Source organism: Thunnus albacares, chromosome 2, assembly GCF_914725855.1.
Source record: "Thunnus albacares chromosome 2, fThuAlb1.1, whole genome shotgun sequence".
In the NCBI taxonomy this organism is placed as follows: domain Eukaryota; kingdom Metazoa; phylum Chordata; class Actinopteri; order Scombriformes; family Scombridae; genus Thunnus; species Thunnus albacares.
In genome coordinates, this window is record NC_058107.1 from 13,336,670 (window position 1) to 13,361,267 (window position 24,598).

Below are 24,598 nucleotides of genomic sequence, written 5' to 3' on the forward strand. Positions count from 1 at the left end.
CAAGGTGGTGCCAGAGACGGCCGACTACTGATTCACTGAGAATAGCACGGAGATGGCTGAGAGGAAGCTGTTTAGGCACATTCAGGATGCCCATTAATCACGATGACACCAACAGAACTGTAGGACATGCAGTGACACAATGAAATATAAGTAAAAAGCACTCAGTGTGGATTTATTGTTTTTGTTTTGGAGCTTGGTGTCATCATGCATTTATTTAAGATGCTCTATGTAACATTTATATACATCAAAATATCGATGTAAAACCAATCAAATAACTGAGGGAGCTGTGATCATTGACATCAACAGCCTCTCACAACAATAGTATTTGTTAGTGCTATGACATTGCTATACTGTAAACCCTGTTTGCTACATGTCACAAAGAGAAAGTTGCAAAACAATTTCCCACCAAATTCAACAGTACATAGATACAGGCTGCCAATATACACTACATTGATTTTACACATGAAGTTCAGTTTACTCGTTATTAGGAGCCTACAAAGCCTGAAAAAAAAATGGTGTACTGTGATGCTGTCATCAAGGTTACCACGGTTTGGGCTTGAGATATAAAATGTATAACAGACAAGCTTTGTTAAAAGCTGGAGGTATGAAGTTTGAGAGAAGTAGGCATTTAGGAGACAGAGGGCGTCTCATGCCACATTCATGTCATATCTGAGTTGTCATAATAACGATTTTCTGACTTTTAAATGGCGTTCATGTCAACATGTAAGTCATAATTATGACTGGGAAGCTCAGACTGATATATATAACTTGGCAAATCGCCTGAATAGTGCCTGAAAACTGAACAAACATGAATGTCATATGTCAACTAAAGTCCACTGTACAGTGTTTTTAACTCTTACATGACCAACTCTGTAATCATACAACCATCTTGAGTTGTCTGATGGGGTGAAAGCTCACAAGTCAACACAGGAATCTTTCCCATTTCTACAATCCTTCCCATATGGCATTAATGGAAGACAAATTTGAGTTGCATTATGGGAAACGTAGGATCCAGTGTTTCTGGAGCCTGACCCATAATAGTCACCATTCTGTCTCTCTCCAGCTTTACGGAAGAGCAACACTAAATCTCCGGAATGCCCCTTTAAGCATTCAAAATAATCGTCTGATTATTTTCTCGATTTAATTGTTAAAATACAGAAAAACATCACAAATTCCTAAAGCCCAAAGTGACATCTTTAAAGTGCTTGTTTTGAGCTCGGTTCTGTGGCTTTCAGGTTTACACAACACTTTGTTTTCCATGTCCTTTCAAAATGTGCTGCCAACGAGTCCAAACTTCTAATGTTCAACTTCTGTCCTCACTAATTACACAATCTAAAAGCTCCTCTTAGAGGTGATTCAGCTTCATTTTGCCTTGATTGCAGCATGTCAGATAGCTATTGAATTCAGGCTGCAAGAAGGTTAAAGAAAAATAGATTTAAATGTCAAGAATAAACAGACACTGGACAGAGTTATTGGAAGAGTTTCCTTTCTAGCTGATTTCTCTAGAGAAAGAGCTATAATTGAAAGAGCTTCTATTGTCCCATTATCAAACTCACTGTGTCATCATGACACTCTTTGTTTAATCTTCCCCTGATGTGATAGGATCCATGTGTCCACTGCCTTGCCAGAGAATAAGAGAGAGACAGACAGAGAACCTTTGTGGGATAAATAAGGTGACATTTTCAGGTCCATTTTTTCATCTCTCAACTTGTAGATCAAGTATTTCTAGACTTCCTCTGCTATTATTGTCATAATTAGAATGGAATGATGTGGTCCCGTGTCTGGCAAAACATTTGAAGCTCAAGCCTTGCTCTTTTTTTTTCCCCCCTGAGTATGTTTTATGTATGAGATACACAAAGTAAGATGTGGAGAACATACCACGAAGGGCTACGACAAACCTCAGCAGAGCAGCACGTAACGCTACTGATTCACCATAACAAGAGATGTTGAATGGAAACAGAATGGCAGATGAAGATGCATAATGCAAGCTGGTGGAACCAGAAGAGAAGCTGTCCACGACAGTCAGAGACGATGGTGTGTGTGTGTGTGTGTATGTGTGTCAGTATGTGCATGTGTGGCGGGTGCTTCATGCAAACTTTAAACTACTTGTGGAGGGAAAAAAAATAATCAAATTTGTGGCTTCAGTGGTGCTTGAAAACAGCACCCTGAAACTCTGCTGTTCTCATGCTCCGTCACCTGGAACAGCAATAAACCAGTCAGCACAATGAAGCCAAGACACACACATACACACACACACAGAGCTACACATACATGTATGTGCATACACCATATATACTGTACACCGGCGCATCCAAGCATGAATCTGTGCCCGCACACACACACTGACAAACACGTTGGACCTAATCATTCATGACAGATTAGGTTTTCTGAATCTAATACAAACATCAATATGCAACAGTCAGTCTTGACTACTGTCACCTGTTCTGCTATATACTGTATAAGTAATATTGGCCGCTACGTATTTACAACTCCACAAAATCTTTTCAGAAATCATAAATGCACCACAAACCTCTCTTGGAAAATGGAGTAGTGCAACAATGGGTCTCTTTAAACAACTGAAAAAACATTTTATATAAAACTTTCTACAATGAAACAACCCTAGTTTTGTGTTCAAGAGATCAATGGTGCAAATGTGACACTACATTTCTGTATTATCATGCAGCATTGTTATTAACATAGTAGATGATAGATAATATGGGTCTTATAATAATAACATCTTGCCAAAGTGTGGTGCTGTATGTGAATATATTTTCAAAACTTTCAAATAGGCTTCTGCTGCTATTATTTTTAAAACAACTGCAAGCAAAACTGTTACTACTACTACACTATTACAATGGCCATAGCCATGGATTTTAGAAATACTGAGGCCAAGAGTCCCACTTTTGACAAGCCACAAAAAAAATTCTCTACATTTTTAAATATTAAGTAAATTGTTCTGCAAATTTTTGTCTCTCTACATGATTGTCTAAATGCTATTTGAAGGCCTTCCACACTATGCCATGAATATAATACTGGAAAAATATGAAGGGCATGGTTTTGGCCTAAAATGGTCAAGAGTTTGGAACATAAATGTAGAATGTAAACTTTATTTCCTGAGAAAATACTGGGGACATGATGTAGGGGTGTCAGTTTTAAGTACAGCCCTGACTATTACTAACCCAACACTGTTTTATCCATTACATTAAATATGAAAGGTAAACATGAAGATGGACAGATGGAAAGACTGATAAATAGTTGGTAAGTGTGACAACAATAACATAGAATATCACATGAATAGGATAGAATCAATGCTAATAAAGTTGTATATTGATAAGATATTTGATACAGAACAGCCTGGGCCATCAGGAGAAATAGCTTGTGAAATCCGTCTCAAATTTCTCCAAGCTGTGGGTGAATTTCATTTCGCTGCCTGAGGGGAGCCCATTAGATGCGAATTACACTGGGCCACTTCTAACAAGCATCCACCTCAGAGGTCAGAACCTCTTTTTAGGCCTGATTTTTGAGGAAGTATCCCAATGGTCACAGCATGAAGCACAACCTCTCTGCTGAGGGAGCCCTGACCAGAGACCAGAGTGCTTAAGTCACATTTTCAGGGCCCTCTGATGAGCCGTCTCGCAATCAAAGCAAATCACTCTGCACCGCCATGTACTGTAGTCATGGGTACATTTAAAAGCCAAAACGTCAGCATGGACAAGAGTGAAAACTATAAGGTATTGATTTGAAAAGCAAAGAGAAGGATAAATGCATATGGACTGGACTTTCCATGGATACTTATGATTACGCTAATATGTATTATTAAGCTAATGAGTGTGGAGGTAGAGAGCTGTACTGAAATATCAAATCTCTACAAGAGAAAACGTAAGCATAAATTCACTTATGGTAAGTCGATTAGTATTTTATATTCCAAAGAGAAGTTTCCAGTCAAATACAGTATGTTTCTGTGAAAGTACAGAACAGGAAACGGAGGAATGAGAAGGAGCAAAGCCAAAGGGTGGGAAGCGGGGGTTGCGGAGTTGAGGGGGTGGTGGGTGGGAGTGGAGGTGGAAAAGCACCCTCAGACGCCAGATACCCAGCGGACCTTTTCAATTCAGCCTGTCCAGAATAGAAAGAGATAGTGACAGGAGGAGAAAAAAGGTGTAAACTCCCCCTGAAACACTGTCAAATAAAGGGAAGACAGGAATGAGAATAATAGTGATAAATGTCAGCACGGTGTAGCTGCCTCTGTGGCTTTGGAGGTTCATGGTTATGCAGAGATATAGTGCATGTAGTGGCCACAGGAGGGTTGGAGCTGGATAGAAGAGAATTTGTACAATACAATTTAAAATGATCCAAAAGTGAGAGAGACTTGTTTTACATGATGGTTTAAAGGACCAGTCTGTAAGATTTACTGGCATCTAGCGGTGAGGTTGCATATCGCAACCCAATGAACACCCCTCCCCCCCTCCTCCCCTTGCAGGCATGTAGAAGAACCTGTGGTAGCCGCGAAACTCATGAAAAACAAGAAAGGCCCTCTCTAGAGCCAGTGTTTGGTTTGTCCATTCTGGGCCACTGTAGAAACATGGCGGTGCAACATGGTGGTCTCCATGGAAGGTGACCTGTTCCCTCTGTAGATATAAAGGGCTCATTCTAAGGTAACAAAAACACAATTCTTATTTTCATTGGATTAAATACTAATTAAAACATATTTATGAATATTATATTCCATTTCTGCCAAGTCTGTTCCACTAGATAACACTAAATTCTACACACTGCACCTTTAAAGATATGTGCAAAGCTGAAAAATCAACAAATTTGGAAAAACAATCACTAAATTTGGAGTTACACTGCGATGTTTCTAACAGATTTCAACGGTGTTTTGGTCATAAAGTGACGACATAAAACTTCCTTCTAAGTAAGACAGAAATTAAGAAAGACACCAAATTTAAAGCATCTTTTTTTTTTCTCTTTTATCTGACAGCAACAATACGTCCCTGCAGTCTGTGAGAGCTGTTTCCATCCTCCTTCCATGCAGAATGTAAGCTATAAAGATCCTTCTGTACAAAACTCCTGCAGACAGGAGCCACCAGCAACCAACATTAACTTGTCGATATGACATTCAAAACGTCAATTTTAGATTTGATTAAACTTTAATACCATACTGCCTGTGAAAGTATGGGTTTGTGTTGGGCATATAGGTGTGCATGCACGTGCGTGTGTGTGTATGGATCCATGTGCAGGATTCCTGTATTTCAAACATGTTGAAGTGTTTCCTACATGAAGGCTGCAGTGAAACACTGCTGATACAATCAAGCGAGCCGGAGCATCCCTCATGTTGCTATCATTTCCTCCAAGATACTAAACCAATACCTGTGATTTATGGTGCGTCAAGTGACATTCATTTACACCTCTCTAGACTGGCAGAACAGAAATAGAAGAGATACTAAAACAGGCTGTTAAAAGAAGGTCTCTGTTTTTAAGGTTGTGTTGGGCATGCAGCATGATGGAAACAAAACATATTCCTTTACTGACTACAGGAAGCACAAATCCTTTAACTCATATCTGTTTTGGCACACTAAACCACCTCAAGTACATTCTGCAATTTCATGCCATAAAATAATTTCCTGAAAATGTCAAGTACAGTTAGCACAGTAGCCGCTGATGTTAAACAGAAAAACAAAACAGAAAGAAACATTCTACAGAGGAATTTGTGTCTTTTTATGGTGAAGTGGTTGACTTAGATTTAAGTGCTTTGACATTCATTTTAAAGCATTTTCTCCTGGAAGTTAACCTTGAGGTAAGTCCAGCATGTTTCTGCCACTTCACTAATGAAATTATTTAATTATTTCTTCCAAATCGATATTTTGTAATCATAACCAACCACAAGCACACAGTAGAAAAAATGGCTTTGTTGTGCAGGTGTTTTTGGGGATGATTATTGTTTGCTACCTACACAAAATAATTAGTCTGGCAATATAATACTTTTTGTTTTGTTGTTTTTTGTCCACAAATACTATAAAAATGCAGACTCAGCCCCAATCCCCAATCCCATTAATTCCTACTGAGTCACTTTTTAAAAAAATATATTTTAATAATTTAACAGCTGGGCACTGTAGTTTTGAGCAAACAGGAGTAAACAGAGCATTTGTTGGGGACTATTTTCTGCCACAGATTTGGTGGGCAAGTGAGTATTTCCGGCAGTAAGACAGCGTATGTGGGATTCAATCAAAGTGTGTAAGAAGTGTAAAGAAGGTACATGTCAGCAAGTGCGATGATGTGGCTCACTGATGTGTTTTTAACAGTTTTTTGGACAACAATGAAGCTCTACAGCACACAGGAATAAGATATATCAGGCTCTGGCTACACAGACAATACTTGTTGTTAGGATCAATTCATTAATGGTTTTGGTCTTTTCATGGGATTTGTTGACGGTAAGAAAAATATAGAAAATAAGCAGGCTTCTCCTTTAAGTAAGACACATATAGTTAATAAAAGGTGTTCTACAACAAACTCTTCCCAACAGACAAGAAATACACTCTGGAAATGTAATTTCCATTTATCTTATTTTTCAGGAGTGCATAAAGGCTGGTACATTTCAAATAACCTACAGTGCCTGAATTAAAACCCACTTTTAATAAGCATCAGATTCCCTTTAATTTAATCATTTATTCTTTACCCTCTTTCTAACGTGCACACAGAGAAAAAGGCTGAGTACTATTAATTATACAATTATAATGAACCATGGGCACAAACCGAGGGCTTCTGGCTTGTGTGCATCAAACCCAATAAGGGGATCAAATTTCCGATTAGCTTAACAGTGTTCTGCAGCATTCATCAGCTAAAATATTCAACTCCCACACACACTCACTGCTCTCACTCTCTCCTCGGCTGCTCTGGCTCACTGCCTAAGTCATGCAAACTGTTACACACAACTAAATGTACATGGAAAAAGAAAAAAATGGTTTTGGTTTGGACACAGGGAGTTTTTTGTCATTTCCTACAAGCATGTAATACCACTTTTATAATTTAAATGTTAAGTTGACAGGTTAGTCAGCTTCTACACACACAGTAACAGAGAGTATTTTACACATTTTATCATGCAAAAATACTCTGTGGCAAGAAAGTAGAGACACTATATCTCCAGACAGTCAAATTAGTTAAAAGTCAATTTATCTGAGGGGGTAAAAGGAGGAATGTAAAAGGTAGAGGAGTGTCGAGAGGGGAATATTCCATTATTACATTTGTTTCTTAACTTGCTCTTGATTGCCTTGAGGGAAACAGGGCACAGTCGGTGTGTTAGCCCTGGCTCAAACAGTGGCATATCAATTCCCAGACAACAAAATCTCATCCTGGAGTTAATGAAATGCACCATAGCAACAATTGTCTAATCAAAACTAAATGCTTTTCTGCAGCGCAACATCATTAGAGTCCATCAGCTGAAGTAGGCTCCATGGTGTAATGGATCCCTAATGACGGTAGTTATCATCACCGGTGACCTCAGACCTTTTTGCATCAGACATCACTTCCCAGTCAGTTGCACTCTATATCTGTCTCATTCATAGGAAAGCTATCTAAATAGTAAATTGCAATATAATAAATTGCTACTTGTCCCGACAGTTACACTCAATTTTCCCCACATCAAAGCACTCATCTCAAGCCTGGATAACAGACATTAACCACTAGGAACAGCCAGCAAAGCTGCTGATAACTCATCCACACACAGACACACACACACACACTAGGGGGCAGCAGACACTGAGCCCTGGGGCAGTGATGCAAATTTATGTGCAGATAAAGTGATCCCCCCCCTTTTACAAGCTCCCCCTGGTTGATCTGTGGGTGACATCATGTGACCGTCAGGGCCTGTCCTTGCACCTGCAGGTGCTGTGACACTGGAAGCGCCTGTCCTCCTCGGAAAAGTCCTTTAAGACCCGCAAAACCTGGGTCCTTTCAGCTCTACCACCGTTGGCATGGCAACAGAACCTGCAGAACACACAAGAGTCATTGACCAAAGGGGTCCAGACTATCAGATCAATGGTACTCTATTGCAACCTAGGTTTTAACCCCCTTCACTGGTGGGATGTGAAAGGTTAAACTCTGGCTCTGTGAGACACAAAAGGGGTGAAAAAGTCACAGAAAGATCAGTTCAATATTGCAGCATGTGTTTTGCAGACACGTCAACAGTAAATAAGGAAGCAGATGTCTAATGTGCTTTAACAGCAGAGAGAGAGAGCGAGATCTTTGCCAGCATCTTATGAAAGAAGTGGGAGACTATTTACCTTACATTGCAACAGCAGAGACTTTTAAAACTAAATGCAAACCCCTCACAGTCTCACATGTAAGCTCATGCACACACGAGAACACGAATGTACAAGTCTCTCTCCCAGTGTTTTACAACCATAATGTACTATATGTGTAAACAGAACTGTTTTGTTTGTGATAATTACAGTGTTCGTGAGGAAGTGATGCGGAGGCTGCATGGGCATGATTGCCTTGTGCCTCTGCCTTAATGCAGTGTCCCATGGATCAGAAGGGTGAGAGGTACAACTCCTACCTTCTCAGCTGTCCTTAAGAGGTCCATTTTATCTCAGAGCCTCATAATAAATGTATGTGACACCCACACGCTGGATTCACATTAAGAGAAATCTCAAAAGGCTTCCAAATGTGTTGAGAGTTTCAAAGAAATTCTCTTTCCTACAATGGTTACAACAAATTCATCAGTGATTGTGAAAATTATCGATTTCATGTTCTACTCATCAAACAATAAGAGTGCAGTGCATCAGCAGCCTGTTGAAAGGCTGCCTAGTAATCACAAATGGCCAATTTGCATCCACTTTGAATGATGTAGTGAGGATTTGACTGCTCATTTACTACGAAAACACAGTAATTACATCACAGATTCTCTCATTACTTATTGGATTAATCTTGAACGTAAAACGATATTATGAATGACTTGACAACATAAATTGAGAATATAAATAATAGTCTATATTACAGTCTTTAGATTGTGGGGAAACAATTTACTTAATCTCAGAAAGTTACTTGACTGATCTCAGGAGTCACAATCAATCTGCCTCAGCAATAAAGTTAAAAAAAAAAACAAAAATTTAGAAGCTTTTCACATCTGTAAACATCTTTGAAATCCCACTGTGCACAAACATCAGTTATGCATGTGGACACATTGACAGTCACAAGCCAATTAACAGTAAGGTTAGTTAACATTTTGGATTCATAAAACCCCTGAGCAGTTATCATGGGCTCTAGGAGTTGAACTCAAGGACCCGAATAGCCATCTTTAAAAAACAAGAGTAGCATTTTACAGTCTCAAAGCACTATATCAGCACCTTCTCCCAGTACACACCCGGCTCCCAGTCAGGAGTGCATTTAGGTATTAACTAGAATTTAGCCCCCTCTCATGCACTACTTAATGAGCTCAGTGCTAAATTACTACCAAAGCAATTACACACACATCATACTCCCCGACATACTGCATCCACTATACACACAACAACAGCACTAATTCAGACGGGGCATTTTATAAATAAAACTGTATACTGGTTAAAATACGATCATGTTAATATTAAAAGAAATCTTACCAGTGCACATAATACATATATCGGTTGGCTTACAGCAGCAGAATTTCTCATTGATCAGCAGTTAAGGAGTGTGATGTGAGCGGCTGTCTTGGCAGAGGAGAAATTATAAAGCATTTTGTTAACGGAAAAACTGCCTCCACACACCCAGGGGTCTGTGTGCAGAAATGAGACATTGATCCATAATTGGAAGCACTCAGTCATGAAATCTAAAGACTAATTAAAGAAAGAGAGCTTTAATGGTTTTCATTTACATATTCAGCGCAGTGATTCAATGCTGCTCACCGACTACGGCCTGTGAGAGATGGAGGGCTGATCCTGGAGCGGTGAAGGGTTGAGTTAGATCACACTGTGATAGACTAACGACAAGTGTGTGAAATGTCTGACTGCATCAGCGTGAGCCGCTCTCACAACATGACTAAAATGCGATTGTGACTTTGCCGTCACTGACAAACACATCAGCTGAGAAAAACATGCAGCTACATTATGCATCAAGGTCTTTTAATGACGATAAATCATGAATATGGTCTTGGCACAAACAGCAGCGGAGGTAGAAAGGTCATTGTTTAACTCCGGAGATGCTGGATGTATTTTTAGTGTGACCTCCACAAGATTCTGGTGCCTCAGTAACACTTAAGGTTATTGTACATGTGTGTGGATGAGCACGAGTCTGTGCTGAGTGTTTATGTGTGCAGGTTCAAGGTGGAAGAGGTGACATGTACAAAGTGTGGCATCTCATCTGGAGGCATGAACATGTCCGCTGGTCCCGCTGTGTTGAAGCGCTCAGGGTCTAGCTTCTGATACCCCTGTGGCCCACCAAGGTTTACACACAGCCTGATTACATGTCAGGGCTGGTAAGTCCTGCTGAACAGGCGCTGGGCTGCAGCAGAGGTGTGGCATCCTACTTTTCGCTGCATGTTATCAGCTGGGCAGAGTTCTGCTTTCAACTTGTTAGTCTAGGAATGATAACAGAGGACAGCCAAAGATTGCTTGTCAGTGTTAGCATGCACAGGTGGAGGATGTGCATCGTACCTTTTCTGTTTGTCTTCTGGTTGATTGAATCTGCTTTTGACTTAAAGCAGAACTGTCCATTTGTGTTCCGTGCGCTGAGTTTATCATCATTTGCAACCCATTCTTGTGGTTTTTTTCTCCAAATACTGCATCTACACCTTTCTCAACAGCCTAGGGTCTCTTTTAATAGGCTCATTTAAATATTTCTCCTATGCAGGTTGGAGGAATGAGACAGCCAGGGTGCCAGACCAGGCATTTCTTTGAGAGGAATAGGCTTTGGTATAAAAGCCAATCATTTTGAAGGCCAAGCTAAACTGAGGTTAATTGGAGCCAACTGCAGGCCAAGGTTTCTGTAGCCTATCCAGTTAGATAAATCTGTGGGGAAAGAGTTTCTGAGTGAAATCTGAATGGCGATATTAAAGACAAGTGGGGCTTATTCTCACTGCTGTGTTGTTGTTTATCAGAGCCAGAGTGATGAATGAGGGAAACCTCACTGCAATGCAATCCAGACTGAGTTCAATAGACTCTACAGATGTAATTAGAAGAGAAACAACCACTATGTTTGTCAGAATGCCTGTAGACAATTGCATGTTTACATCTCAACCCACTTTGCCTCCCTGGCTGAGTGCTACCTGCAGCGAGCACAGCAACTGTTTTGATCCAACCACAGGTCTAATTTCACCAAAACTGCATCTGTCTGTGCTGCGTCCATGCTGTGCTTATTGGTGGCCTTTGTTTCACACTGAAGGATTTCAAAACAAACCCAAAGGCTCCTGATTCTTCACAGAGGGAGGATGGAAACTCTGAGAGGAGTTGGTTTGTCCCATCCAACTGTGTAGCTAGCTAGAGCTTTGTTTCTAATGAATATGAGCAATATATTAAGGAGGAAAACACCCTAAACAGTCTATTTAATTAGTCATTGGTTAAACTTAATTTTAAAATCACAGATATGGTTGATAAAAGAGCCAAAGTCATTACTTCTCTTTCAGGTGCCTAAAGGAAAAAAAAAGGGAGGGAAGCGTTTTACATTACAGCTCACAAATGACTGTGTAAATATTATATACATATGGTGTATCAATTAAATACTAACTGGGTACCTACCAGCACGTAAAGAAAGAAGTACAAGGAATAAGGGCTAACAAATTTGCATTTAGGAGCTGGAACAGACTTTGTAATTACACTGGAAAAAGGGTGAATGAGTGATTGCTTTATTTCACAGTCTGTATACCTTGTACTTACACTGTGACAAGAAAGCTTTCCCACATTTTCAAATTTTTGCCCTGATGTTTTTGTACTGTCACCAAAAGGTAAAGGCCAGTAGCAGAGATGGAATTACTCATGTACTTTTTCCAATATTTTTTATGCTATACATTGTCCAATAAATTCAAATAGTCTTTTTCCCTGAGTGACTGTATGTGTATCTGGCTGCTTATGCTGCTTAAATGATGGCTATAGCAGTCTGGATACACCCTCCTTCCTGGTTTAGCCTTATGTTTTGTTGCCTAATACTGTACACGTTATACTTTTGTACAACTTTTTGTTTTTTAAAAGGATATCATAATTATAAAATAAACAAGACCATAAAGTTGTCTTTTTGCCTTGTGTCTTTTGGTCTGGTGTAGATACCCAGTGAGTAATTTACTGTTACCCTGTTTTTTTCAAAATGACATTATGTAATTTGCAGTCTGTCATCTAAAGTGTTACCAAAAACATGATTTAAAAATGGTTGCATATAAGTATGAATACTATTTACATCCACAATTAATTATTAACATCATTCTGTACATACATCTATATCCATATTACATACATTTTGATGCCAAAATTATCCCAAAGTGACAGTAACTAATCAGAAACACATGTCAGGTTGTTATTTTGGAAGTTAGTGAACACCAAACACCAAAAACAAACATCACACTAAAAAAAAAAAAAAAAAAAAAGACTAATTGTAGATATAAATGTAAATGTAAATGTGTGGTGTGACTACTCAGTTTTGTTTTTTTCAAAAACTGTTGCACAAGAAAAGTGGAAAAAAAAAAAAATAATAATGTAAATGTAATGACCATAAAAAAGCACTGATTTGTTCTATTAAGTACAAAAACAGGTTTACTATAAGAACAAAAAAAAAAAAAAAAAAAACTCCAGTAATGCAACCGTCCAAACAGTGGTGGCTACAGTCTAATCCTCCAGAGGATTAACCTCTAAGAGCAGGATATTCACTCATAAACCTTCACAAATCTGAAACACATGAACTGGCAGGAACACATGCAAACCTCAATCTGTCTCTCCTCTACACATACACCATAAACCACATGGTGCTGGCCACAAAAATATTCTGATGGACAGCATCCGCCATGGCGTGACTGAAGCGAATGCCTGATACCATGCAATCCATCATCACTGACAAGCTATTGAAAGCGCAATGTATATGCAATGTGATGTATGAATATGTTTTAAAGGGTTATCTTAGCAACTTCATGCTCACCTGGTGCACATATATAGCCCACAGTACATATCAGATCTTCCCCAAAGAGTGTTATTACTGTCTGATTGGTGAACTGGGGGAAAAGTGCAATGAGGCACATTGGGACATTATTTCCCCATATTGTTTCCTTGGCAATGGAACAGAGGAGCAGCCTGAACAGTCAGATGTAATCGGGGCTGACTGCTGTAATCAGCTGGCTGTCCTGGGAAGGCAAAGAATATGCCACATCTCTGCTCTGGTCATGATAAAGGAAACCAAGCCACATCTTTTCCATTAAATGCAATTTGAATGTTCTTTTCTCATCAACCTTACATTATAGCACCTAATAACACTCCTAGCATTCACTCCATCTTGATAAAAAATGAGTGTCGGAAAAAGCTGTGACACGTCTAGGCTGTCATACACGAACACTGAACGCACATCATTTCTATTATTAAGAGATGAACAAAAAATAAATAGAGCAGTGGAGACAGTTGTGCATTGGTAAATACTGCCAATGAGGCTCCGGTGAGTGTTTACAGTAAATGGAGGCCACAGGGAATAGGGCTGATTCATTATTAAGGGTGTTAGCATTAAGACTGTCAAGTTAACATTCCTGTTTGCCCCTAATGTAATTGGGCTATTTCATTTCAGCCTTGATTTATGCAGCATTATACAGCATTAAAGCCTTCGGTGTGTGTGGCCTGTTTGCAGGGCTGCTGCACCTCAAAAAACAAAAAAAGTCAAGATGGTCTAGCACCTAATTTCCAATCAAGTTTGACATCACAGAAGTAGCACTGTTCTGCCAATGTACTGATTGTAAAAACATACATTTATCTTAACAGTGACCCTGTTTCAAATGCTTGATCTAGTTTTTGATGTAAGTATATATTTTCACTTTAACAGAGCAAAGTGAACACAAATTTTTAACTCAGACCCTGTGGGATATCAGGCAAAGAATGATACAAGAATGTATGGTTAACATTTTTTCAGGGGCCTTGAGGACTGCAAAGCAATCTCGGGCCCTGTGTTTCATTGCAGTTTTGCTGTGAATGTCACAAACTATAAATAATTATGTTCTTAAAGTCTCTCTGGACTTTGAAATTGAGATGAATTGTGGGGTCCCTGCCAAATCTCACTCGTTTTTACATAGCTGTATGATTTCCCTCCCCTCTGGGATCCTAACCATTCACACTGATGCGATTTACAAGCCTGCTTTTAAGGAAAAGTCATGTGTCTTTAGAGTGAAATGAATGTTGAATGGACTGATTAATTACATTAATCCTAATTCTATGCAGATTTGTTCTAGACAATATAAAACAGGTCAAAATGAGGCTGTTTGAAGTTTGAAAAAAAAAAAAAATTAAAGAAGATATTTAAATATACAGCGCGTATGCCACTCCCACCTCACCTTCTCCCACTTGGACTGGCACTCTTGTGGAGTGGCTATAATGAGTGGACTGCCGGCTGTCCCCCCTCTGGGTGTGGTGTGGGGGATTAATGAAGTGGTGGCTCACTGGGGAGATCCATCTGCACCCAGACAGTCTTAATGAACTACCAAGGCCCAGACATGGCACTTTTACTGAGGCCTCCACTTATGGCTTATGACATGCTGAGGAAGCAGGACTGCTTTTGTTTTGAATGGGCTTGCCATTAATGGTGACAAAGTGAACTTTTCAATCTACTAGAGTGCACTTCAGCCAATATTATGTGTACTGCACATAGCAATTTTGTCCCTTCCTATAGAGACTCGTTTTGATTTTTTTGATTTACTGTAGCACCGTCACTGAGAATCTGAAGCTGTCAAAGAAAGGGTGCCATGTTCCCCTCTGAATATAATGGGATATTAAAAAATAATCTACATATATATGTGGCTTTAAGTGCATGCTTACCGTAATGCTGTCATCTATCTTCATGCAGGCTCATATAAATCACAGGAAGTCAGGTGTATAAATAAGGCAAAAAATCTTAGTAATTTACAGTAAATCCGTTATTCAGTTAAGTAGCCTATTTTCATAATGACAAGAAAATACATTTCAAAAAAATTGTCTGTTTACTAAGTCCTTTCCCCTTAATTACTGTTGCTACGTTTGTCATGATTTCCTTGCATGGCAAATGTGCAATTTGTAATGTAATGCTAGGATAAAGTTATATTTCACAAGCAAAAGAAAAAAAAAAGTCCTCAACCTCAACAGCTGATGATCCATGTAGACATAGAAATAATAAAACTGGCAGCATTTTTCATGTATTGCAAGATAAAGCTAGTTAGTCTATCACTACTATTGTAGTAAATGCAATTAAAATGTTGGCCTATTTGTTCTAACATAACCCTTGGATGCTTAACATAGGAAAACAACACTTGGACATGTAACACAGTGGTTAACTGTATGCTTTTATGTTGTATTTCCAACACTATGCTTTACTTTGACATTTCAAAGTAAAGCATAGTTTAATTTAAGATTCAAGATTCAAGATTCATTTATTATCATTTTACAACACAAGATTGTATAACAAAATGTAGTTTGTAGTCCTTTTATGCTACTCACAAAACAGAAATTATATAAATGGATTAATAAATAATAAGTCATAAAAATAAAATTATTTCTTATATTGGAGTGCAGTGGATGAATTAAGGAGTCTCACAGCCTGAGGAAAAAAGCTGCTCTGCAGTCTGGTGGTTCGACAGTGGATACTTCTGTGTCTCTTGCCAGACGGCAGCAGGGTGAGCAGGCTGTGGTTGGACTGGGTACTGTCTTTTTAGTATCCTTTGGGCTCTGTGAAGGCTCCTCACCTCACTGATATCACTGATGATCAGTAGATGGGTACCGATGATGTTCTGGGTGGTTTTAATCACCCGCTACAGAGCCTTCCTGTCTTGTGCCGTGCACATCTCATACCAATTTGTGAAGTTTCCAGTCAGGATGCTTTCTATTGCTTCTCTGTTAACAAGTTAACAAGAACTTGGGATGGGAGTTTTGCCTTCTTAAGTTTCCTTAAGAAGTACAGTCGTTTCTGATCTATAATATCTAATGCAAGTTTAGCTGAGGTTGCTGGAGTATAAACTTCCCCACATCAAATACAGAGCAGGACAGATCTGCTATGATTATTTTAGACTCAATCCAAAGTGTTTTGTCTAAAGTCCTTTATTATTCAGTGTGATTTGGCGATAAAATCTTAACTAGTTTAACTGACTGCAGCTTTAAGTTGTGATACAGTGCAACTGGAACAGATCTCACTATTCATTAAAACATCTCACAACAAAATCCTGGACAGCTATAACTCATTATTGCATGCTCAATAGATTTCTTTCACTGAATTAAAAAGAACTGACATCAGCTGTTTGGTGGCATTCCCTGTAGGGTGAATCCAGCTCTGTATTTTTCAGTCAAAAGCCAAACCCGTCTTTACACTGTATAGCACCCCTTGATGAAAAACTGTCACCTCAGTATTAGGCTCAATGCCGCCAGTCAGGGAAAGGCAAAGTGTGCAGGTTTGCAATACCACAGAAAAATTTCAATGTCTGCAGGGCTGAGAGAGAGATTCAAAATATGTCAAAGCTGCAAACCAATGCGGTGTTTGATCAATACTGGAGAAAATATTGTATATTGTTATTTTAAGTTGTAAAGCAGATGATATGTCAGCTTGAAGGGTGAGTGCGAGTGCAAGTGCACAACAGCATGTCTATTTTATTCATTTTTGAAATGCGTACTCACAGAGAGGAGGGTGTGGCTGGGACATCAGCTGTGAATTGGAGGAAAGGAGAGACTCAGCTGGCCAGGCTGAGCAGCTTCAAGTGACTGACTGAACCTGCACATACAGTACACCTGACCCATCAGTAACGCTGTGCTTTCATGCTTGCGATGGCGCTGGGCTCCAATCATGGCACACATACACAGGCTTCTATTAGCAGTCCCAGAGACATTCAATAACACTTTCGTCCATTCCGCAATCCAAGGTCCAGTGGCAGTGCCAACGGGCCATTTGTACAACGGCTGACAGACTGAGCTCTGATTCCAATTTTCAGTCCTAGAGTGTGTGTATGTGTGTGTGACAAGATGAAAATCCAACCGCGCTGCAATCATGAGAGCTGTTACTGATGACATATATGTTTGCTGGTGTCATTAACTCAGTTACTAACAGCTGTGCACCCTGGGCAGCTGAGCCACTGCTGCCCTTCCATCGATGGACACATACTGTTTGCTTTTGATGTGAAAATGATTCACATACCAGCCGAGATAGCCATTTTAAAAAGGAAACTTTATATATATATATATATTTAGGAATTCCATTTCAACTGGCAAAGAAACCACAATAACAGTCGGCAGACAAAAACCTTCAAGAGCACTTAACCTTGAGCCTGTTTCTGACTTCTTAGTATTGGCAAAGATTGGGACTGAGAAAAAAACATTAGTGCAAAGAGGTGTACGCTAAGTGGCAGTTATAACCATGTCATGTTGGTGTGGGAAAACCATTCAGAACACTTGATGTTCTTGATGTTTCATTTTATAATTCCTCCAGCTTTCCATTTTTTCTGACTAGGTATGACTGAAGATGCTAAGATAAAGGGAGTACTTACAATAATAAAAAGCTGGGAACACTACAAGGCCAAATGATATAATATAAATGCTTAACTTTGAGTGAGCTGAGGTAGAAAATCCATGTAGAGTGATCAACTTTCAGGTTTTTCAGCTCAGACTGGCAGTGAATGGCTCGTGAGAGTAGGGTGAGATGCAAATTCTGTTAAAGATAAGAAGAAGAGATGTAAAAATGACTCTAACATCGAGGGGGTTAAATAAATTGTACTTTTAGAAAGAGTTGCTCAAAAAGGGAAGCAACAAACGCTGCATTGTCTGAGTTTTAGTGCAGAGATAGCACATCCAGTGTCAGCTAACATAAATGGAAAATCACATTCACCCTGTTGTTAAAAATAAAAATAATGCAGCAAACAGGATCCACATGTGTTTGACCTATACAGCATTCACACACCTCGTCATCCTCCTATCCTCAGGGAAGGAGGAGACAGAAGAAAGCAGACTGAATGACAGCTCAACAGATGAGATAGCTATGTCTAATCCCCTTCTAAAAGAGCTACATTGAAATGACTGAGACCGGGGAGGACAAGACGAAAGAAAAATTGGAGCATTGTGTATTGTATAGCCATCACGGGGTGTCTTTGGTCTTCTCTCTGAAGTGACTTTGACAGCTGTGGGGATTAAGGAGCAGTCCATCGTACATGGCCCAAACAGCACGGATTAGACTAAATATGCTCACTCTTGTCTCTGGCTCCTTCACTTAGTAAATCAATAAAACATGGTTTTATTACAGTCGTGTGTGTGTGTGTGTGTGTGTGTGTGGGAGAGAAGGTGAGGTGACAGAGCAGAGAGAATAATACCTGCATGAAGGAGGAGAATGGCTCCGGAGGGAGGGAGGAGCCAGCTGCCAAGTGTTGCTGCTCACTGCTGCAGTTTGCTGAAAGCTCCTTTTTATGTTGTTCAAGATGCTGCAGCTCTGCTTAGAGCCACGCACAAGCATGGTATATTCGATCTGTGAGAACATTACTTTTTGAAGGCCAGGAATTCAACATGGATGAACTTGGCCAGCATCCTCACAAACTCTGGTTGGCAAGTAGTTTTGTTGGATTTTAGAACATTTTATTCTACCTTTAAACACGCTTATTTCCATGAGAATTCAGTAAACGGTTGACAAAAAGAGGCAATGTGGAGTTCAGGCTTCATACATATACCTTACTGACAATGAATCTCATAACAGAAATCATTCCCAGGTGAGAGTACAGATATTGTGGTCAATATGAAAGAGGTTGGATGAGGCAGATACAGACGTAATGATTATCAGCAGCAGAGTTTGCATTGCCGTTTATTTGCAGGCTCCCAAAACCTTTCTATTTATAAGACTGAGCTGTCAAAAGTTATTACACGAGTGAATGAAAGGTCTGGAAAGAAGTTTCAGTGCGGAGGCGACTTTGAGTTCCCAGGGCAGCTCATGTTTGAAACTGACTGCTCATAAAGTCAAATAAAGTCTTACTGTATGTTCTAAGAAGTGAAAATATTGAGCCCACGTAAAAGTCTGCCACTGACATCTGAGTGTAACCATCAGCAACCGGCATGACACATCTCAGCTGCTGGTCTGTATGTAGCACTGCAGTATCACATAACAAATTGCTGTATGAGATGTCTATTAAAGAAAATCTTTATTAGCTGCTTCTGATTTTACAGCCACAACCATTCAATGGCAGGCGCAGTTATCTTTGTTTTATGTGCTGTAGCACTGTAGTTACACTATAATCATTCCTGGTAGTGATGCACTAATAGCAGCATGTCTACACAAATCACAGGACAACCAGAATGAAACTGCATGTGTTTCATACACTCCTCTACACTTATATAACCCCTGCACAACTTTGATTATAAAGTTGAAGTTACGATGTCAAGTGTCCTGTTTTCTTAAGGCAGTGGTTTAGAATTTGCTAAGTAGAACGAAAGCTAAAGAGCAAATAAGCAGAGCTTTCCCAACCCCAAATCTGCCTCTAATCCATTAAATTACACCTGTCACTAGAAAGTTAGATTTATTAAAACTACTTCCTGATCTGAGAAGGAAAAACCATTAAAACACACAAAGGCCTTCAATCAGCACATAATTATCACAGCAACCTTTTTCCCAGCGCTGGCAATCACTTCCCTATCTGCCAGATTAGTTTAAAGGACATGAATACAGATAGGAAATGACCAAAACAACTTTGAGGCTATGGCAGTGGAGAAAATAAATATGCAAATAGAAAGAGAGAGTGAGTGGGGGGGGGGGGGGGGGGGGGGGGGTGTGTATAGGGTGGGGGCTGAAGGAAAGGGAGGAAGAGGAGGAGATATAGAAATAGTCTATTAACTTTTCCTTCCACACAGTGGTCTCAACAGACAGATCCCATGGCCTTTATGTCAAGTCAAGTGTGTCATTTCAGTAGGGGGGATATCACTTAGATAACCATTCATAGTGTTTCAGTGCCTGTGTATCTCTTGCAAAATGTGATCGAACAGCCGCAGCACTTGGTAATGGTCTCAAGAAATACAAGAAAGTTTCAGGAGATTGAGCTATTACAAAACCTATATCGGACAGTAAATGATGGTCATAACTCAATGGCTTAGCATTGAAAAGTGACAAAACAAGAATGTGTAGCAGCTCTTAATTAAATTAGGTAAATTAGTAAAGTTGGTTTTGCATAAAACTGAAACAAAAATACACTAAAAAAGTAGATTGTTTTTAACAACAGGACTACTTTTGCAGCTTAAACTTAATATGAAGACAGTGGGAGGCTTTAGCCAACCTAAATCACTGAACAGTTTGTTTTTATATGTTTTTATTTATTATCAATCAATATATGATTATTCATTTTATTCACTTGAAACAGTTTATTTTCATATTAACAATGGAAGAAAGTCATAATTATCATCAAACTCTGCAGTTCTCCTCATCTCTAGTGTTTTGCTTGATGCTAAAACGATGCTAAAACAGAGCATGTTAGCATCTTTCAGCTCATTTTTTTTGGTTTAACAGACTTTCCCTTCCACTCTCAACAACCTTGCTTGCTTATTTTCTGTGTAAAAGTACTGATAAACCCACTGTATGCTATCCGCCCAGCAGTAAATGGCAGACAGTCAAAGCTAGCTAGTTAGACAAAGTTAGCAAATAGCTGGTGAGTATATGGTAGCATCTAGCAGCTAAAGAGCCAGATATTTCCCTCAGGAGTTGTTGGAGAGCAAAACCAATCTAAAAAGACAGTGAATATTGGACTTATATTTGGTGGCCAGAAACACAGCCTCAAAATAATTCCTAATGTATAAATAGATGACTGGTCGATAGCATGTTTGCTGTATAAACTTTATAAGGTGATTAATGCAGGTACTGTAATACATCAGTTAGCTTGTAGGGAAGGGAGGGGAGGTCATATAGATGTTAGTAAGTGTTTTGTTTTTTACAAAAAACAGTGAACAGAGTGTAAACGTGACAGGTCTGCTTGAGACACATTCATATCTTCGTATATTTTACAAAGGTAACCAGGTGACTTGATGTACTCCTTTAAAGTGAAGTAATTTATCTGCTGACCTTTGCTGATCATAGCTGGACTCCTTCCGGCGGCAGTGGAGAGTCACCACACGGTGGCCTTCGCTCCTCACATCCTGGCTGACTATCCACTGAGTGGGGTTGCTGGGACGAGCCCCAAGAAACGTCACTCCCTCTTTCAACTTCACTCTGTGGAGAAAGAAAGACATGCGTGTGAGTGTACAAGGGAGAATGATTCTCTTCTGTTATCAAGAAGATCCTCATTTCAGAGAGTCATTGGATGTACCCAGCTGATCCATGTATGGCAGCTGCGTCCAGAAAGACAGTGATTTTTTCCCTCCCTCATTCTGTCTAGCAATACATTATCCAGATGGTTCACTGCACTGTGTTGACTTCAAAAGATGTCCCAGCTGTTATCTTGGTTTTGATCACACTGTTTTTGTTTCTCCAGAGGACAACTGACTTTTTTAAACATGTGTGTTATCTTATGTGTTCCACTGGTCAATCAAATAATCAAACCAGCTGCTATTTTAATAAGCAGTTTGTGCATCCTAAATAGTCTGATACAACAAGTATTTATGTACAATTTTTGCTGAAACTGAATTATTTTTTATTCCAAGTAGTACACAGTCATATAAAAAAAATTCAAAAATAACTTTTCTCTGACACTTTGGGACCTGTCATTCACGGTGAGTGTGCTGTTTGTCATAAAATAAGGGTATAAGTGGGATGTGACCATCCCATTATGGCACTCTCCTTTACCTTCCTCAGTAATAGATTCATTTTCTCGCAGTCTGAAAAGGACATTATGAAAGGATTTCTTTGACTACGACAAAATTATAGCATCAATATCCTTGGCTCGGTGGACTACAAAGGAGGAGAAAGTCTGTCGAAGAAAAAATAGAAAAACTCCCTCAAAGGTAAAACATATTGTAAAGTATATTCACTGTAAAAAGACTGATCTCGGGTGAAAGTGTTGACATAAAATAGATTTAGACTAATGTTCCATAACATAACATGGTCAAAGGCCTGTGTGATTTTGTCTGAAGGTGACAGCAAAGTTCCAGGATTGAAGAGAAGACTAAATTACAACAGAAGGGCCAATCACTTTCCCTATCCAATCCATACCAGGTTGACAGATGAGACCAAAGATAGGACTTTGCTTTCATCTTGAATTTGTTGCTGCACTTAAACATGCACTATGTGATTTTCTGTCTGTATGCCAATGAATATATCTGCCCTCTCCAGTCAAGTCTCTTTCTTTGATGTGATGTCTTATCGTGTTGTGAAGGGGGTTATATTCGGAGTGAAAATGGGTAATGTGACAGATGGTATGCTTTCCCTCTCTATAAGAATGAAGATAAACACTACACATAAGGGTCACTCCGAATGCACGTGTGCATGTGTGTATTCTATGTGTGTATGTGTCCATGTAATTGTATTTTTGTGTTGCAGTGCTTCCAGGATGATTTGATGTGCTTTTGCCAGCTGCCTCCCTATCTAGCATGTGTGTATAAATGATGCCTTATAGACATTTATACATTTTGCCACAATGAGTCTCATGCCGAAATCAGAATACAAAATATTTTTGTCTATTGAGATGAGACCTGTGTCGGTTTGGGCGATCACAGAGTTACAAATTCTTGCCATGACACGAGAGACATGGCAGACTACACATTAGACCCTGACCAATTATTATTGCATGCCGTCTTTCACGACTTGTGTGACATACAGTAGTTGATCAATAAGGTTACTGTTCCATCTGTCAGTATCAACAAATACTAGGTTGTAGGTGTGCAGTATATGTATGTGTGCAGGGGGGTGATGTTTCATCCACAGGTGTGATTGATTTGGTTTGCTGCTCCTGACCTATAAGCGTGAAAGCCAGACCCTTTACCGTGTTTGCAACTGTATACGGAAGAGTGATCTGCTACTATGGCTCAACGTCCCGGAACATGTTGTAGAAGTTGTCAAACTAGGAGCGAGAAGACAAAAGAATTCTGACATGCGAATCCCAGATACTTCCTAGATGTGGTTGACTTCCACTATGACACACTACATGGGATCAGACAAGCTGTTGTTGCACCTGACACACATTTTTGTTCCTGACGCCCCACATGTGAGAAAATAACCCTGATGATGTCATCAGGCTTATCTCAGTTTAGGCTTAAAAACTACAGCATGTAACAGAAAGCCTGTGTTACAGCTGAGGATGTGGAAGGTGAGAGGAGCGGGGGTTTTACCATAGAGGGACAATCTAATGAAAATATGCTCTTGGTTACATTATGAGTGCTTTACAGTATACAGTATACAGTATTACAGTATTGTATTTTAGTCTTGACCATTATTTCCATTGGTTATTATGACATAAGTGAAAATAAATAAATAAACAAAAAACTGTATTGCACATTGAATTACTGCATCAACTTTGTTATTTAGTGGTGTATTATTAGTATTCTTATTTTATCATTTATTATTCATTGGATATTTGACAGAGGAATAAAATGTAAATATTTTCCCTACAACAGTAGGATCAAAAGCTCATAATACAAAGCAGCCATAATATATTATATATGTGCAACCTTTAAGATACCTAGTGTTCACAGTCTAATTGGTTAATATGCTGTATTTATATTCATTTTACTTTGACTGAAAGCAACAGGAACCTTGCTTGCTAAAGTTTAACATATTTGAACAGCAGCTCACCTCAACTTGTCTACTTTAGACAAGGCAGGCAGAGGAAAAGTGGCTACACCAAAAAATAAATTACAACACTTCACCATAACCTAGTCCTGGAATACACAGAACATCACAAAGAAAAGCTAACAGTATCAGTCCAAGGTTGGATATTTTCAACTAAATGGTAGATCCACACTTCCAGCCAGAGTGAAAGGAAGTGCTGAGGAGAACTTACTGGCAGTGAGCATACAACTGTAACAAAAAAAGCTCATGCACAGTCCTCCTCGGTCCCGACGGGAGCACCCGGGTCTTGTATCTGGTTTCTTTACACTTCAGTGATCAGGATGTCTATCAGTGGCTTCCAGTGAGGCTTCAGGCTTTTTAAACACAGTTGAGTCTCGGAGGGGAACCAGTCATTACTCCACTGACCATATCCAAGCTCACAGAGCAGTTGTTGGAGTATGGTTGAAGTGTCTTTTATTGACTTAATGGTCAATTTGGCCTTGTAACCAGCCGGCATAGGAGTGTCCTGCAAGTTAAATAGCAGTCATCTAATACAAGTGACAAGATTCATGTATTAGATTCATGATGTAACCTCAACTGGGGAATATATGCCTCCAAAAAGTGCAGTTTTTAAGATATAGCCAGCTAAGCAATCCTCATATTTATCAAGACTAATGTTTAGCTGAGACCATTTATTAAAATACATTGTGCACTGTGAAAAAATGTGTGATTTATGCTTTAGGGGAATCAGAATCAGAATCTGTTTATTAGTTAAGTATGC

General features: G+C 39.3%; 1 protein-coding gene across 1 annotated transcript in view; it reads right to left on the reverse strand.

Annotated features, from left to right (window-relative positions):
* The window catches only part of si:dkeyp-14d3.1 (transmembrane protein 132C), a 118,822-nt gene that overhangs the window by 36,170 nt on the left and 58,054 nt on the right, over positions 1-24,598 (reverse strand). The window contains exon 3 of the mRNA XM_044366481.1: positions 21,178-21,324. Within this exon, the coding sequence (XP_044222416.1) occupies positions 21,178-21,324 (147 nt within the window). The remainder of the gene's footprint in view (positions 1-21,177; positions 21,325-24,598) is intronic.